This window comes from Schistocerca serialis, chromosome 3 (assembly GCF_023864345.2).
Source record: "Schistocerca serialis cubense isolate TAMUIC-IGC-003099 chromosome 3, iqSchSeri2.2, whole genome shotgun sequence".
Classification (NCBI taxonomy): domain Eukaryota; kingdom Metazoa; phylum Arthropoda; class Insecta; order Orthoptera; family Acrididae; genus Schistocerca; species Schistocerca serialis.
In genome coordinates this window covers 377,743,589-377,760,415 of record NC_064640.1, presented here as the reverse complement: position 1 = coordinate 377,760,415, position 16,827 = coordinate 377,743,589, and the positions used below count along the sequence as shown (strand labels likewise).

General features: G+C 41.6%; 1 protein-coding gene across 3 annotated transcripts in view; it reads left to right on the top strand.

Moving 5' to 3' along the window:
- Nucleotides 1-16,827, top strand: part of LOC126470206 (lipoamide acyltransferase component of branched-chain alpha-keto acid dehydrogenase complex, mitochondrial) — a 101,838-nt gene that overhangs the window by 41,244 nt on the left and 43,767 nt on the right. For all 3 annotated transcript variants that reach the window (XM_050097878.1, XM_050097877.1, XM_050097876.1), the window contains exon 3: nt 14,641-14,828. In XM_050097878.1, the coding sequence (XP_049953835.1) occupies nt 14,641-14,828 (188 nt within the window). The remainder of the gene's footprint in view (nt 1-14,640; nt 14,829-16,827) is intronic.

The following is a 16,827-nucleotide window of genomic DNA, read 5'->3' as shown; positions in this document are numbered from 1 at the left end:
TAGTATACAGAAATTAAAGGTCACGACATAGCCTATATCACTTGTACATTAAGTTATGTACCAGTATTTCATAGTTGTTATACATGCTCTAGTACGTCTACACCTGGTTGTTCGCGCTTGTCACATGTCATTAAAGACTACTGTGTAATGAAGGTAGGCTGTGCAGAGAACACATTGGTTTGTTGTGTGGCACCCGTTATATGAACTATGTGATACATAGGAACAAAATAAAATAAAATACAAGTAAGATTACTGACATTGCTGTACTGACTTACTGTCACATTTAACAGTCAATGTCAGAAGATATAAAAAATGCCAGACTCATTCCTTGTGAGCAGTTATTCTTTTAATCTTTAAAAGCATAGGTAAAATCAGATCCATAAAATTTATTAACAGCTAGGAGGCACATTATTCATGCTGTGACTATGGGAACTGATTTGTATAATTTTTCTTTTATTTATTTTAATTGTTGTGACAAGGTATGAGGCTCATATTATTTACTGAATAATTCATAGATGGTATAAAATATCACCAGGGTAGATTGTTGGTGTGATTTGCCAATCCACTTTGTACAGATTTTTAATTATAAATACAATAAAACAAGACACTGAAATTTCTTTTATCAACAGTGTACATGCATCTAAACCAAAATAACTTGAAAAAAGTTACCTAAGTTCAATATTATAGCCATCATACTCATACTGTAATACGTCAGTGGCTGCTAGATATTGGCAAGAAGTCAGGACCTATTTCGTATCCCCTGGGTCATATTTTTCACTGCTTCCAAGCAAGCAGTTCTCAAATAATTCCCAAAAATGGGCATTTTTCATAATGAGCTGATCATTATTCAGGTTGCAGCTAACATTTTTCTGATGGCAAAAGATCTCTAGCTCTTCTAGGATGTCAGGGAACATGCCTTTCTCACCCTTATGCAACAGCCTCACATCAAAGTCAACAAGCTATTTTTTGTTCCCAGAATGACATGTTCACTCTGTGGCGGAGTGTATGCTGATTGAAACTTTCTGGCAGATTAAAACTGTGTGCTGGACTGAGACTCAAACTCGGGACCTTTGTCTTTTGCAGGCAAGTGCTCTACCAACTGAGCATGACTCATGACCCGTGACCACAGGTTTACTTCCACCAGTACCTCATCTCCTGCCTTCCAAATTTCACAGAAGTTGCCCTGCAAAACTTGTGGGGCTAGCACTCCTGGAAGAAAGGATATTGTGGAGACATGGCTTAGCCGCAGCTTGAGGATGTTTCCAGAATGAGAGTTTCACTCTGTAGCAGACTGTGCAGCGATATGAAACTTCATGGCAGATTGAAACTGTGTGCCGGACCGAGACTTGAACTCAGGATCCTTTATGAAGGTTTTTAGGTAGAAGACAATGTACTGCTGAAAGTAAAGCTGTGGGGTGCGGTCGTGAGTTGTGCTTGGGTAGCTCAGTTGGTAGAGCATGTGCCTGTGAAAGACAAAGGTCCCAAGTTCGAATTTTGGTCCGGCACACAGTTTTAATCTGCCAGGAACTTTTATATCACCACACACTCCACTGCAGAGTGAAAATCTCATTCTAGCAACATCCTCCAGGCTATGACTAAGCCATGTCTCCGCACTGTCCTTTCTTCCAGGAGTGTTAGTCCCGCAAGTTTTTCAGGAGAACTTGTGTGAAGCTTGGAAGTTGGGAGACAATGTATTGGTGCAAGTAAAGCTATGTTTTGTTGTAAGTAAATGAGCAGCCATACTCAGTATCTCTGCGGCTTCCTTTCTTTCTGACACAGTGTGGCCTAATTTCCAGCCTCCCTCCTGTTTGGTCAACATAACAGGCCCCACAGTCTGGGTAACCAAATTTTATAAAATCCAAAAGCATGAAATAAGTTCTTTGTATAGACAATATGCAGCAAAATAGACCCCAAGCTATTTGTGGTTTCAAAAGATATTCTCATTTTATACTTTCAAAAGACAGATGCAATCCTTGTACTCACTTTGTCAAAGTAAAGTAAACTGTTCTTATATATGTTACGTAAAAAGCTTATATATGTTACGTATAAAGTCTTATTATTGCTGTTTCATCATCATGTTCATTTTTTGACAAAGGAATTTTGAACACTCAATTGATAGAAAAATTGAAAAAAATGCCTTTTATGTGGAGTTGGGTGGTTTGATGTAAAATTTACAGTACCATCAGTACAAGGGTTTTCTTTGTGCGAAAGATGCCATTTTCAAGCAGTTAAATTCAAATGTGAGATTGAAACAAATAGATCCATTATTTTTTTTAGATCTATCAATTCGGAACAGAAATTCCACTTCCCTAATGGAAGGTCATTTTATGAAATAAAAAGCTTGCATTAAAGTGGGCTTGTCACATGATTCAACCTGTTAAGTTTATACCTAAAGGATGACACCATGTGGAGTTGTGTGGTCAGGTTATGGCAAACTCTACAATAATTTCCATGATCAGGTACTGACAAAAGATAAATCAGAAAATCCAAGGAAGTTATGGTCATAAGTCAGTTAACAGATACAAATCTCACCAAGCGAGGTGGCGCAGTGGTTAGCACACTGGACTCGCATTCGAGAGGACGACGGTTGAATCCCGTCTCCGGCCATCCTGACCTAGGTTTTCCGTGATTTCCCTAAATCGTTTCAGGCAAATGCCGGGATGGTTCCTTTGAAAGGACACGGCCGATTCCCTCACCCGAGCTTGCGCTCCGTCTCTAATGACCTCGTTGTCGACGGGATGTTAAACACTAACCACCACCACCACCACCACCACCACCAGATACAAATCTTCCATCCAATATCAATGGGTTCCTGTGGTATGGAAAGTGAAAAAGCTGACAGAGAGATGAAATACTACAGATCTGTACAAATCATTACACTCTTAGGCAATTTTTCAAGCATTTTATCATTTTTCAAGGCATTTTCAGATAGTAAGTGTACTAGATTTTTTATATTTTTTTAGTAAAAGTATATTTGAAAAAATACAGGATATAGTTGATAAACTTGTTGACTGTTTTTTCACACAATTACCATCTCATTCAATGCATGTGTTGAACCATGGCACAGAGCTTCTTTATACCCTCCTCAAAGAACTCTCCTGCTAACTCCTTCCCCCATTTCAGAAGCTCTTTCTGCACCTGCTCGTAATTTCAAAATTTAATTCCAATCATGTGTGTCTTTAGGGATATGAAAAGATGACAGTCTGAAGGCACCAAGTGAGGGTAATATGGGAGGTGGTTCAAAACATCCCTACCAAATGAGTCCAATAGTTTCTTGTTGGCTGAGGCTGTGTGAGGATGGGTGTTGTGCAACAAGAACACTTCTCTCATCAGCATTCCCCCCCACCCCCCATTTCTTTTTAAGCTCCCTTTTTTAAAGGCTCTCACAGTATTGTTTTGGTCACTCCTTGAGGCAGAAATTCGACCAAAATGACGCCTTTTAGGTTGCAAAACACTGAGACCATGATTTTTGTGCCTGAAATTGTGATTTTGAATTTTTTGGCGAATGGGATATTTGTCCGACGCCACTGTGATGACTGTATTTTTGTTTCAGGTGTGTAATGAGCCACCCGTGTTTCGTCTCCAGTCATGTTAGAGCTCGGAAAATCCACACCTTCCAGTCAAAATCGATCAACAAACTCACGAGCGCTATTGACCAGATTTTACTTGTGCTGCTTTGTCAGCTGTTTTGGAACCCATCTCATCTACAGTTTCTGATATTCCAGCATTTCTGTGGCTCTCTATTATAAGACAGTTTTGGAGAGTTGTGGAAACAGCACAGAAATTTCATCAGCTGTCAATCGGCAGCCTTCACAAACAGTTTCCTCAATGTTTTGCGTCAACTCATCAGTCAAAATGGAAGGTCTTCCACTCCTCTGTTCATCATGAACATTTGTTCTGCCTCCACTGAACTCCCTTTACCACTTAAACACACTCATTCTATTCATAACATCTTTGCTGTAAACCTTCTTGATTCGTGAAAATATTTTGATAGGTGTTATTCCTTCTGCAAGTAGGAAGCAAATCAGAGCTTGCACTTGGCAGGATTTCCTACCGACATCTTTCATGCATGTGGACACTACAACATGAGTTTGCATGATACTGTTTTCGTGTGATGCTTATTCTGTTCAGGGGTTCCTCTCCCCTCCCCCCCCCCCCCCCCTTCCTTTACCACTCTGTGTTGCCAACTGTTAAAAAAAAGAAAAGAAATTAAAAAAAAACCACTGCTCATTCTGGTCACAGTACACTTACTTTCTCAATATGATAATGTACAGTCAGAGAATCTGTGCTAACTTACATTTACAACATATTTCTCTCTTTGAAAGTTCTTTGCAGTTGTTTTTCAATAATTGTAGTATGCAATGGAGAACAGCAATTTCCATCAAAGCTGCACAGAGATTGGCATCAACCAAAGTAGGAAAACCTACATTTTTTCACTTTAGAAGTGTTCAGGTATTTTCCTTGATTGTGTTATTTTATTTCTTACTTTCATTGCTTTGGTAGTTGTTAACTTTTTTACTTTTGTGTGGATTGAGCAGATCTACAGTTGTCCATAATTTTATGCTTACAGGTGAGATAAAAGACATTTCACCCAGATAAGTGGCTAGAGTTTCCTTGATGCTTGATGAAAGCAGATACAGCCAGGGAAAAAATGGTATATACTGAACACAACAACTGTGGAAGTGTGGATGAAAAAGAAAAATTTCCTCGAGAACAATGAGAAACTTGTAAAACTGGCCCAAAAAATATAACCTACACACATCGACAGACATTTTCCGTCAAATGAAAGACTTGGTTGTTAAACTGTCAGCTGTAATTATGGGGAGGAGATTGTTCAAAGCTTATTTAAAAACTTGTTGTCCAAGGAAATGCCAGAAGATTACATCTGCAATGAAAAATAAGACTTCATTGGGCCAAGGAACTTCATAAATAGGACTGATGATGACTAGGCAAAGAGCTATGTAATTAAGATTATTTGAGAAAACATATTTTCCTTCGCTGTTCATTGTGGTAACCTGTTTATGCACATGAGATTTTAATTTTGCAGTAGGCACTTTATTAAAACTTAATCATTTATTTATAAATTCAAAATTTTGTAGTCATGTTCCAAATTCAGAGATTAATCTGGCTTCACCATAATGTAGGAAAAATGTACATCTGAAGAAGAACGGGATAAGCATTCAGTCCGGAGTGTATTCGACTTTGTGAAACATCAAACACTAGTAATGTTGTGGAGTGTGATACCTGTTAAAGGAACTAGCTCATGTTAATTTTGCAGAGAATAACAAAATGGTTTTGGTATTTAATGGCTAATGGCTCTTAGTACACTTGCTAGTAGTCAGTATCCATCACATGTTCCAGCTTTCTTTATAAGCCCTTGAGCGGAATTTCCATCTGATGTTATTGATGATAGCTGTTTTTAAATATGGGTGGATGTAAGAGCATAGCCATAATAAAGAGAGAGAACCAAATGGTATCCAATTGCAGTATTAGTGACAAACTTATAGAATCCAGTACAAGAGTTAAGCATTTGGTGTTAATACCAAGAAGCAACTGGGTGAACATGTAAACTTATTAGTAGACAAGGTGAAAGAAAGATAGATATTTTGGATGAATTCTGATAAAGAGTAGTGCATTTTTAAAGAAAATATCGTACAAGATGTTAGTGAAACCAACTCTAAAATACTGCTCCAGCATCTGGAACCCATCTCAAGTAGGCATGACAGCAGACATTGAATGAATTAAGAGATGGGCGTTTAGGGTCATAACAAAGTAGTATAACTCATCTCTCCCATAGCGATACTGTGGCCAAAGTTGGGGGTGTGGTGGGCAGGATGTTGTTGATAGGACCTAGCTTAAAAGTTGCACTCTGTGGTTTCCACATCCCTGTTTAAACTTAGCTAACAAGTGTGTTGTCTCAGTAGCGCTTTCACCTGTGCCAGTCCCCATGATGAAGTAATTGTAAAATCTGTGGCCGGGATGGCATACTGTGTATCTGCCTCAGTGACTATTAGGGGGACATCATTGATAACTGCTAGATAGTGGTAGATAAAACAACAGATTTGTAACTCTTGTTTTTTTTTTTTTTTTACTTTTGAAATGAGTGTGGCCCACCTGTGAAGAACATAGTGCATCATTTGTCTCAGGGTTGGCTTGCAGTGCATGTCTGCAGCAATTTGGGCATTTGTTATGGGAAATCCATCAAATGTCTATCTCCTTTCTGTATTTATGGGAAACGTAAGATGTCCTGCTATTTAAAGGCAGGGTCAGGTCCCGTGTGTATTGCATTGATGCCTTGTATTTAATTTTTAATATCTGCACAGGCATGACAATGCCTCTACTCTACATTATTGATGCGGGCACATCGCAGGCTGATAGTGCTTGATAACATCCAGTGAAAAGAACCCTGTGGGAAGAACAGAACTCGACATGCAAGTCAACGTACAGGAAGCAATGCATCCAAACCCATGTAGAGGCTTGCACAGCAGTAAACTCAGCATGCAGCTTGCATGGGTGACTAACGCGTAACCACACAACAACAAAACTCAGCGTGAAGCACTAGGCAAGGTAAGTAAACACTTCATCAGTAGGTCTGCCTGTACTACATGACGCATGTGCCCTCCATGGCAGGTTTCAGAAGAACTCCACTGTTCTACTTATGCCAGATCATCTGCATTCATTGCAGTGTCCATTAGCATGGATACTAAATCCTTCCCCCCTGAGTAGGTCACATAGGGCCTAAAATAGCTGTGCTTGGGCCGTGACATCCGGTATGGAACCAGAGAGGGCACAGGAGAAAGCAACAGCAGACCTATCACCGAAGTTCAGTGGCTCTGCTGGAAAGGTGGAAGGACATGGAGGATATGTGTGGCAACAGCAAGTCTGCCTGTGACAGTGGGCAGGAGGCCACCTCCATTGGCAGTGGGGAGTCGGGGAGGAAGCAGTAGGGGAAGGAGGCAGAGCGAAATCTGTGGGCTCCATTTTGGCAGGTGGAAGTGGGAGCCTCTCTGGGTTCAAGGCTGCAAGCAAAAGGGCAGCATCAAAGGGTGCAGGAGGGAGGCAATGGGGTGACCGGTCTGTGCAAGTGGGAGCCCACCCCTGCAACAATGTCATGATCAACTCTGCTGCTCAGCTGACCAAAAGGCTTCAGCAGTGGTGCCCTAATAGGACGTGAAAGCAGCTGCTTTGTATGATGTGTCAGCTGCTCTCCACCAACAACTACCACAAACAACTATTGACCTTTGTGGCCCACCATGACACTGGCACCAATCCCTGCTGCCAGCCTAAGGACTGGATCCAACTGTCAGCCCCGGGAGGAAAACACGGTGGGGCACATTGGTCCATGGCATTTGACTAAGGGCGGCACCCATGCAAACATTCTGCCGGACTGTACCCTCTGACTGGTTTTGCAGGGTACATAGCCAGAAATTTCGACAATTCATCGTTGTATAAAGAGGCACACATGGACTTCTTAATTTGGGTCTTGAATCTACATACGAAGTGCTCCACCTGCGAGTTAGAAGCAGTGGTAATCACATTTTGGATACCATTGTGGACACAAAAGTCTTCAAACACCCATGACACCAATTGCCCAATGTTATTGAACGTGAGGATCCTAGGGACCTTTGAGTGGCATAAATAATTGACAATCTACAAATAGTGGCAATCAATGATGTGGAGGTCAGCTTGGCACGTACAGGAAATTGGACAATGTGTCAACCACCAACTACCACATACTGCCCAAAAATGGACCAGCGAAATTGATGTGCACTCTGGCCCAAAGTTGCTCCAGGACTGCCCAAGGAGAGAACTGGCACAGCTATGCAGCCTGGTTCTGTGCACAGACCCTGCAAGTCTGCACTTAATGTTTGATGTGACGATCGATCACCAGCCAGTAGATGTAACATTGTGCCAATGCCTTCACACTGGTCATACCCCAGCGCATCACATGCAGCAGCTGGAGTGTGAGAGGACGCAGTGCTGGGTTCTTACCACCTGACAGCATTTCTTCTCTATGGCAAACATGAGGAGCCCCTGGACAATGTTGAGCCAATCGCTAGGAGGAAAGACGTATGCCATGCCTGAGCTCCACCAGAAGAGAAGTGCTCCAGCCAACCCAACTGGACAGCCAAAACAATTTTCCACACAAGCAGTCAGTAACAGCAGCTGTCACAACTTAGCATGCCCTTAATGGAAAATGTGACAGGGCTTGCTGCAACGCATCATTCAATGTGAACACAAGAGTCGCCTGCTGATCGAACTCTGGATTGGGCCCATCAGAAGCCACAATACCGCATCAGCATTGGCATGCTGGGTGGTGAGGTTGTAAGGAATTTCATCACGATATTTACTGAGGAAGGGGCCCAGTACTGCAGTCTGTGGGCACTCCTAACCAACAGCTTGGTATGTGATCGAGCGAGGTGATGCAACAGTTAGCACACTGGACTCGCTTTCAGGAGGACTATGGTTCAAACCCGCGTCTGGCCATCCCGATTTAGATTTTCCATAGGTTTGTTTATAAATAACTCATCTGCTACCAGTCACAATTTTCTTTATTTTATTTTCCGCACGACGCGTTTTGGGAAATGATTTCAATTTTCAAGTGCATTTTTTTGTGTTTGTTATGCCATTTCTATATGATGTTGTTGATGTGTGAGAGTCTGCTTCATTTTGTTGACTTTTAAAGTTTCCTTATGGCGCATTTGTGCAGAGTCTCACACACACTAAACATCACACACAACTTGTTGTACACTTTTAAACATTGAAAAAATGTTATCAATGTTTAAAAATGTACAAGAAGCTGTGTGTGATGTTTAGGGTGTGTGAGACTCTGCAGAAATGGACAATAAGGAAACTTAAAGTCAATGAAATGAAGCAGACTCTCACACATCGATAATATCACATAGAAATGGCATAACAAACAGAAAAAATTCACTTGTAAATGTGAATCATTTCCCGAAACGTGTCATGTGAAAAATAAAATAAAGAAAATAGTGACTGGTAGCAGATGAGTTATTTATAAATGAACCTATTGTTTTCACAGTCACAGGCTTTCAGAACCATTTATATTGGATCAAATAAAATTGTGTTTTCCATGATTTCCCTAAGTCACTTCAGGCAAATGCCATGATGGTTCCTTTCAAAGCGCACAGCTGACTTCCTTCCCCAACCTTCCCTCATCCAATGGGACCAATGACCTCACTGATTGATCCCCTCCCCCAAATCAACCAACCAACCAACCTTGGTACATGGGCCATATTAGAAAATCAATGGCTTGTGGTCAGTGATGAGGAGGAACCTGATCCCAAAGCATTTTCATTGTGTAAGCAATGGGCTGTTCAATGCCATCTGGGTTCCAATGGACAGGACAGGACAGCACAGCACCAATGCTGTACTGGGATATGTCCCAGGACAGACTTAATGGTTTACTCAGCATAAAGGAAGCCAGACAGGGAGCTGAGCATTAACTCTGTTTGAGAGACTGAAGAGCCCATTGACAATCTGCAGACAAGACAAACTTAACGCCCTTTTGGTGAAACCAGTTAAAATCCTGGCAGATTGGTGTGGCCCAGAGAATGAACTGAGCATAGTACAAAATCTCACCCAAAAAAGACTGGAGCCGTTCAGGTTCTTGAGCACTGGCAGGTTGATGGTGGCTTTGATGTGGCCATCTGTAGAGCTGAAACCATCCTTACTAAGCACAACTCAAGAAATGCTCCTTTGGGGAGAAAACACTGCACTTTTTCAGTTTGAAATGAAGGCCATTCTCCAGGAGGCATTGGAAAACTGGACTGAGGGTGTTGTAAATTCTCCTCCTCAGTAGGGACCGTGAACCAGATGTCATGAAGGTAACTGACACAAGAAGGTGTCTTGAATCAACTGCTCCAAATAGCATTGGTAAATTCCCGGCAAAGATGAGATCCCAAAAGGCAAGTAATTAAACTGATAAATTTTTGATACTTGGAAATTACTGACTGCCCCCCCCCCCCCTTTTCCCCCCTCCACACGCACCCCCACCCTCACCACCACCGGCAACTTCACAAAAAGCTGTCTGCTGTGGAATGGGATATGAATCCATTAAACATTGTGTATAGACCATCACTTTAAAATTGCCACAAAGGCGCATGGCACTGTCAGTCATCTGAATTGCCACCAAAGCGGTGGCCCACTGACTTGTTGAAATAGGAGAAATGACTCCTTGATCCTGCCAGTGCTGTAACTCTGTCTTTACCATGTCACCCATGGTGAAGGGAATATACCATGGGCGACAAAATTTAGGTATCACTGACAGCATAAGAGAAACATTTACCTTGAGAAGTTTTCTGCCCAGCCCAAAGTATTCTCGAACAGCAGGCTGTGTAATTGCAGTAAGAAGTCCAAATCATGAAAAGGAACAGACTGAGACACAAAATGCACTTCATCAATGATCTGGAAGCCAAAAACAGAAACAACATCAAGCCCAAAAATATTTTGAGTCAGCAGTGAAATGACCACTACAAATTTAAGTTTGTGTTCCACATTCTTGTAACGTGTGGAGATGGAGAATTGTCCCCGCAAGGGTATGCATTTTTTACTATAAGACACAGCCTGCTGTAGCAGCTGTTGCAACTCCAGGCACCCCAACAGCCTGTGATGTATCCAAATTAATGAGGCTGACCGATGCTCCCATGCCTATCTGAAATTTGACCAGTCACCCATCCACTGTCTCTGTCAGCAAAATACAGTGGGGTGACAGCCACAGAGTCCAAGGAAAGGACTTGGGTGTCTGACAACTGATTCATATCCCACCGACTGCCACAAACAGTCGTCAAATGTTCTATCTGACTACTGTGTATTTCACATGTGGCCTCCATGTGCGGGCAGTCTCGGCAAACAGGCAAGAAATGACGATGGGGGCAGGACAGCTGGGTCACCCAATCAGTGGAAGAATAGTGCTAGGGACCTGAAAACTGCTGTGTGGGTACACTGTGGGGCACCTGGAGCTGTTTACCATGCACACCTAATTTTGCCACCTGCCAGTTATCAGAAAGGACATCCCCTGCTGCTGCCATTAGCTCGTGCAATTCCACAGTTCAGGCGATAGTAACCAGAAAAGGTTTGGACAAGGTCACTGTCCTAGCCTGAACCTCAGGATCAGGAGCTAACTGGACAATGTCATCCCAAATTAATGAGTCTGCATAAGAGGTAGCGTATTTGAGACACTCAACACAACATTTGTGCAAGAGGCTCTGTAAATCAGTGATCCAGGCCGTATATGCCTTTCCGGGCACTTGTGGTGTTGGTTTAACTGTAACCGTGCTGTCAGCATGTGGGTTTGATGACAGAAATACTGTGTAAGCAACCAACAAAGGTTTGTCAAAGGGGAATTTCTCAGTCTCAGTGGCGATCTTCAAATTTTGAACAACTTCATATGAACCTGTGCTGCTGTACAACAATGGGGTGGCCATATCTACTGGATCAGTGCAAGCCTCACCTGGCAGTGCAGCAAGAACCAGCACAGGTAATTCTCCCACCTTTCCATAGACTTATCAAAAGCAGCAAACAGCCTTGGGGGCAGTGAGAGCAGAGAAGAGAACTGCCCAACAGGCACCATGCCCTCTGCTAGACAAGGCAAGGTTGTGAAGCAAGTCCGCATTGTGGTGTATCAGTGCCCACATTTACTCCTGTTCCTGATGCTCCTCCTCCTCCGCCTCCTCCTCCGCCTCCTCCTCCTCTTCTTCCTCCCACCTCCCCTAACAACTAACTACATGACAGCAATGCTCAGCATGAAGTGCAAGGTGAGGTCCATGGTGGTTGAGCCCAGGGTGAGCACTGGCCTGCTCTGTGTACTGCTGCTTGCAAGTAAAACTTCCGTCAGTGGATCTGTCCATATTGAGCGATGCATGCTGCCTCCATGGCATGTCTCCAAACTGCTCCGGTGCTCTACCCATGCCAGCTCATCTGCCTCCATTGCTATGTCTGCTGGTGGGAATACAAAATAAATGCAAAATTGTTGGTGTGCAGGAAAAATGCCCAGTGTTTCGCATTGTGCTGTTCATTCTGGTAGACCGTGTAGTGTGGTCCGAATAGTGCTACCAATGGTGTATGGTCCATGATGAAAGTTAATTTTGCCCTGAATAAAAATACCTGGAACTTCTTAATTGTATATGCAATTCCTAATGCCTCCTTTTCAGTCTGTGAGTAATTCTTTTGTGCAAATGTTTTTGATGTATAGTTCTTGTGATGATTAGGTCATCTAGATAGTTACAGCAAATAGGGTTGGGCATGGTTAGCTGTTTTGGGGCCCTCTGTAAGATTGTAGGAGAGATAGATATCGCAAAAGGGGAGTATTTGTATTTGTACAACCTGAAGGGAGTGTTGATAACTACAACGTCCTGTCTCCTCATCTAATGGTGTTTCCAAATACGCATTGCAAGAGCAATCTTAGAAAAATATTCTCTTTCAGCAAGATTTGTGACGAGGTTTTCTGGATGTGGTATGCAGTGAGTTTCTACTGGTGTCTGGGCCTCTATAGTTGATTTTAAGTCTCTGCATAGCCAGAGGGAGCAATTGAGTTTCTTTACTACTTCCAGAGGTGTTGACCAAGTGCTCATTTCAACTGGTTTCACCCCAACATCTTGGAGTAGACAGAATTCCTACTTAACAGCTATGACCATGAGGAGATATGAGATTCAAAATTTGTGCCACATCCCTTGCTGGGTTTGAAATGGAGAAGCCAAACAACAAGAAGTCATCCACGGTGATAATGTTTCTGGCAGAGTAACTGTCGACAACATACAACAGTACTGATTCTGTGACTTTCTTGTAGGCAGTGGCCATTGTGAATTGGCCCTGAATCTGAACCTTCACCATATGTTACTAATTCTGGGGAATATGGGCGAGTGTTCATTTAGAAACAGGTGTCATTGGAATAATTGTGAGTTTTATAAATAACTTGTTGGATAAAGGATTGTCTGGGGAAACTACTGCCTGTACTTTATGCACAGCTGCTGGATGCATGGGAGGAACTGAATTTGATCATCCTGACTGTTTATGGCAGAGGTGGAAATGCCTAGCTTTTCTACAGAGGGTGCAGTGTGCCCAGCAGTCTGGACACACTACACGTGGATGTGCAGTGAAGCAGTCTGAGCATGATGAAAGTCTATGCTGCATATGTTAATGGGGTACAACTGACTTTTCAGAGGCCATTGATATATCTGATATTGATGTAACACAACACTGCCGTTTTGGAACTGGTTTACGGATATTTCACATTCCTGGGGGGCATGGTGTGGGGTCAGGACCATCCCTATTTGCATTTGGGCCATAAGGCATACATATTTTGCCTATGCAATTTTGAAAGAGTGCAATTGCCAAACTATCTTCCAATGATTAGTTTCTAGTTTCTGAGCTGATTTGCATACTTCCCGTTTGGAAACCAATTGGACACCTATGTCTCTGGAGTCTGTATATAAGGTTACCAATCACACTGCTGTCTTAACCCTCATAAATCAGCTACCCAGAAGTGATATGACTGACAAGGTTGTGTGTAGGAGTGATGATGTTACCACCTGGAATCTTAGTGAATAATAATTTGAAAATAAAGTGCACATTTCTTCAAATTTGAGAGCAACAGGATTCAAGAGAGTAGCCAACTTCTTAAGTAAGAAAAACATCTCCGGAGAAGCCCAAGACAAGAATAGTGGCTATTGGAAACTGTCATCTGCGACTTGCAAGTCAGTGAAGTGCTGTTGCAGCCACTGTAAGTAAGTATCCCTCTTCGTCGCTGATACATGACGGAAATGTGGGTGGGTGGCTCTATGTGTGGGAATTGACCTCTGCCTGTACTGGGTTGGTACCACGTATCTGCGGTTGATCCTTAAGGAGCTGAATTTTGTTGATGAAGCAACTCACTTTGGTGCTGATGTTGTTGCTGTTGTCGAAACTGCTGTTGCAGTTGTTGCAGCTGTTGCTGCTTACAAGAAGTTTCACGGGATTTTATTCCACAGTACTATGCTAACCTTTTACCTTGTTGCCAGTTATTATTACCAAAATTTGATTGAATGCCAGAAATGACTCAAATGGAATAATCAGTCTGCAGCTGTCAACAGCATATCACCGATTGCAAATAGAGAAAACAAACAACAAGGAATGAGGCAAGTGGAGATGGCTCTACAGATAAATTCTGTCAAGTAATTCAGAGAGGGAAAAACTGAGACATAGCAAAAGTAGAGACCAAGAACTAACAGTGTGATACTACAGTGACATGATAGCAACTGAGTCCGGTGTTGTGCTGAGGTGGAACTTATAGGACAGCTGTGAGCTCTAATTGTGCATTGGAATGGTGTGTGGTGCCAATCATGTTTGTTATTACATCATTGATTGTTCATGTGTAAGTCAACTCTTGTAGCTTCTTTTTCCACCAGTGTGTGTGTGTGTGTGTGTGTGTGTGTGTGTGTGTGTGTGTGTGTGGGCGTGTGTGTGTGTGGGCGCGCGCGCCTCATCAGTAATTGCTGTTAACCTTTTGTGCATTCTGCTGTATCTTACTCTCCTTCCATCTGTGCCAATGATTTGCTTGTGTGAGGTTACACTCACTTTCATGTAGCTCAGTATTGTGTCACTGATCATGCTTTTTCTGGAGATGATTTTTATCTTTTTCAGGTATGTGAAACCAGGTGATGTGGTGCAACAGTTTGATAACATATGTGAAGTTCAGAGTGACAAAGCATCTGTGACAATAACAAGTCGTTATGATGGCAAAATTTCAAAACTGTATTATAATGTCGACGACACTGCAATGGTTGGAAAACCACTTGTCGATATTGAAGCAGAAGAAGCAGAAGGAACAGGTATATTAATCAGCACATACTTTTAAATGCCAGCATAGTAGCTCAATGTGTAATGCACTTTAGTCTACTTTGTTTCCAATTTAAGGTTGGTGTGAATGTAGTGTGTGCTGGAACAATATTGGAAAAATAATTTTTTACAATTAGTCATTTTTTTGCTCCCAGGAAAGAACTATAATGTGTTCTTGTGCAGTTATAAATAGTTTTACATTGTGTTTACCATAGAAATCTGTCGTTTGTTGTGTAATGTTTCTATTGTGTAGGAGAGACTCCCACTAAATTATAATGTTGTAGCATTGTTTATATATTATTGTTTATTTCTACTTTGATGGTCCTAAGTTCTTATCCAATAAATGACTCACTGTTAAAAAAGTTAAATTTCATCTCTTATGCTGTAATTAATTAATTCAGGATTTTATATGTAATCCAACATACTGATAAAAACTGTGCATCAGTGGTCAGTTAATCCACATTCCACTCATTTTCAGCGTACTGTTTTCATGTTTTTTGTGTTTCATATTAATTCACTATCTTGTACACTGTGTATTTGGTATGATTGGCTAACAGAGTCACAATTGCCTGACAGAATTTAATTGTCCACTACATTGTGTATGACACTATATTGTAAATAGACTGATAAGATAAGGTTCTTTGTAGAGTCAGTGGCGGAAGGACAACATGGTGAATACTAACCAGAAGATGGGGTAGGTTGATAGGACTTAAGACATTAGGGCAGGGCCGGCCAGAAATTCTGCATGCGTGTGGTGCTCCTGCACATGTGCAACTTCCGGGTCACAGCATGCACGCCGCAGCCATCAGCGCTCATGTAGTGCATATTTCTATGCACAAATGTCACTTTATCCACTTGGTGGGATACTCTGTACTGGCGCATTCTAGTGCTCTTTCTACAGCTTGCAAGTCAACCATGGGAAGGTATTTCACGTATTAAACATTTAAAATACTGTCATAGTCTACTGATTGAGACATCTACATTTATGTTAACAGTTTAATCCAGTAAGACAAGTATTACAGTTAACAACCGTGGGTTTTTATTAAGGCAGCTTGACAGATGACACGTAAATACGCGTAATGTTTTTGATCTAGTATTTAAGAAAGAGAGCACTTAGCATCTTCCATGATTTCAAATAACATTAAACTAATGCAAGGTTTCCTATAACTAATTCTCGGTGCCCTCAGTTACGCCCACATAATTTCTGCCTCACATTCCTCTGAACAGAATGATAACCGCAGACCTCTCGATGATCACCTGTTATTTCAATACCATTATTGCTATATCTTTCATCAGTTCTGTCTGAAATCTGCATAATAACCGACAATTAGATGAATGTTATGTTTTATCAACTTCAGCTGAGCGTAGCCCTTCACACATTAAAAAAAAAAAAAAAAAAAAAAATGTAAGTATACATTGGAACAATTGGTTTAATGACCAATTTTCCTGATAATAATGTAACATGGAGCAGAATGAGGCAATAATGCACAGTTAGTAAACAATAATTTTTAATTATGAAGGGAATCAAGCCAAACACGTTTATCACTGGTCACGAGAAATGATGTTGTTAATATCGGGCAGAAAAGCACGGCTCATTGACAAATGCTAGCAGTTGCGAAGATTTTCATCACTTATGCTTGATCGAAACCTTGATTTATTCTTTTCATCACCGAGAAAAATCTTTTACAAACATATGTTGACCCAAACATGGACATAACTCTTGCAGCTTCTCGGTGCAGGCATGGAAATTCTTGTTGTGAAAAATTTTCGTAGAATTCTTTTGTACTTCGCACTGCAAAGAACTTGTCCTTCAGTCTTGTATTGCACTGTAGGTTGATCAGTTCCATCTGTAGATCATTCGGAGCATCTTCAACTGACGATGAGAACGGTCGAGCAAACTTGTAACATCTGCAAATCGTGCTCGAAATTGTTCCTTAAGTTTTACAGTTATTGACATGTATTCTTGAAATCTAGCACTTTCATGGACCAGTC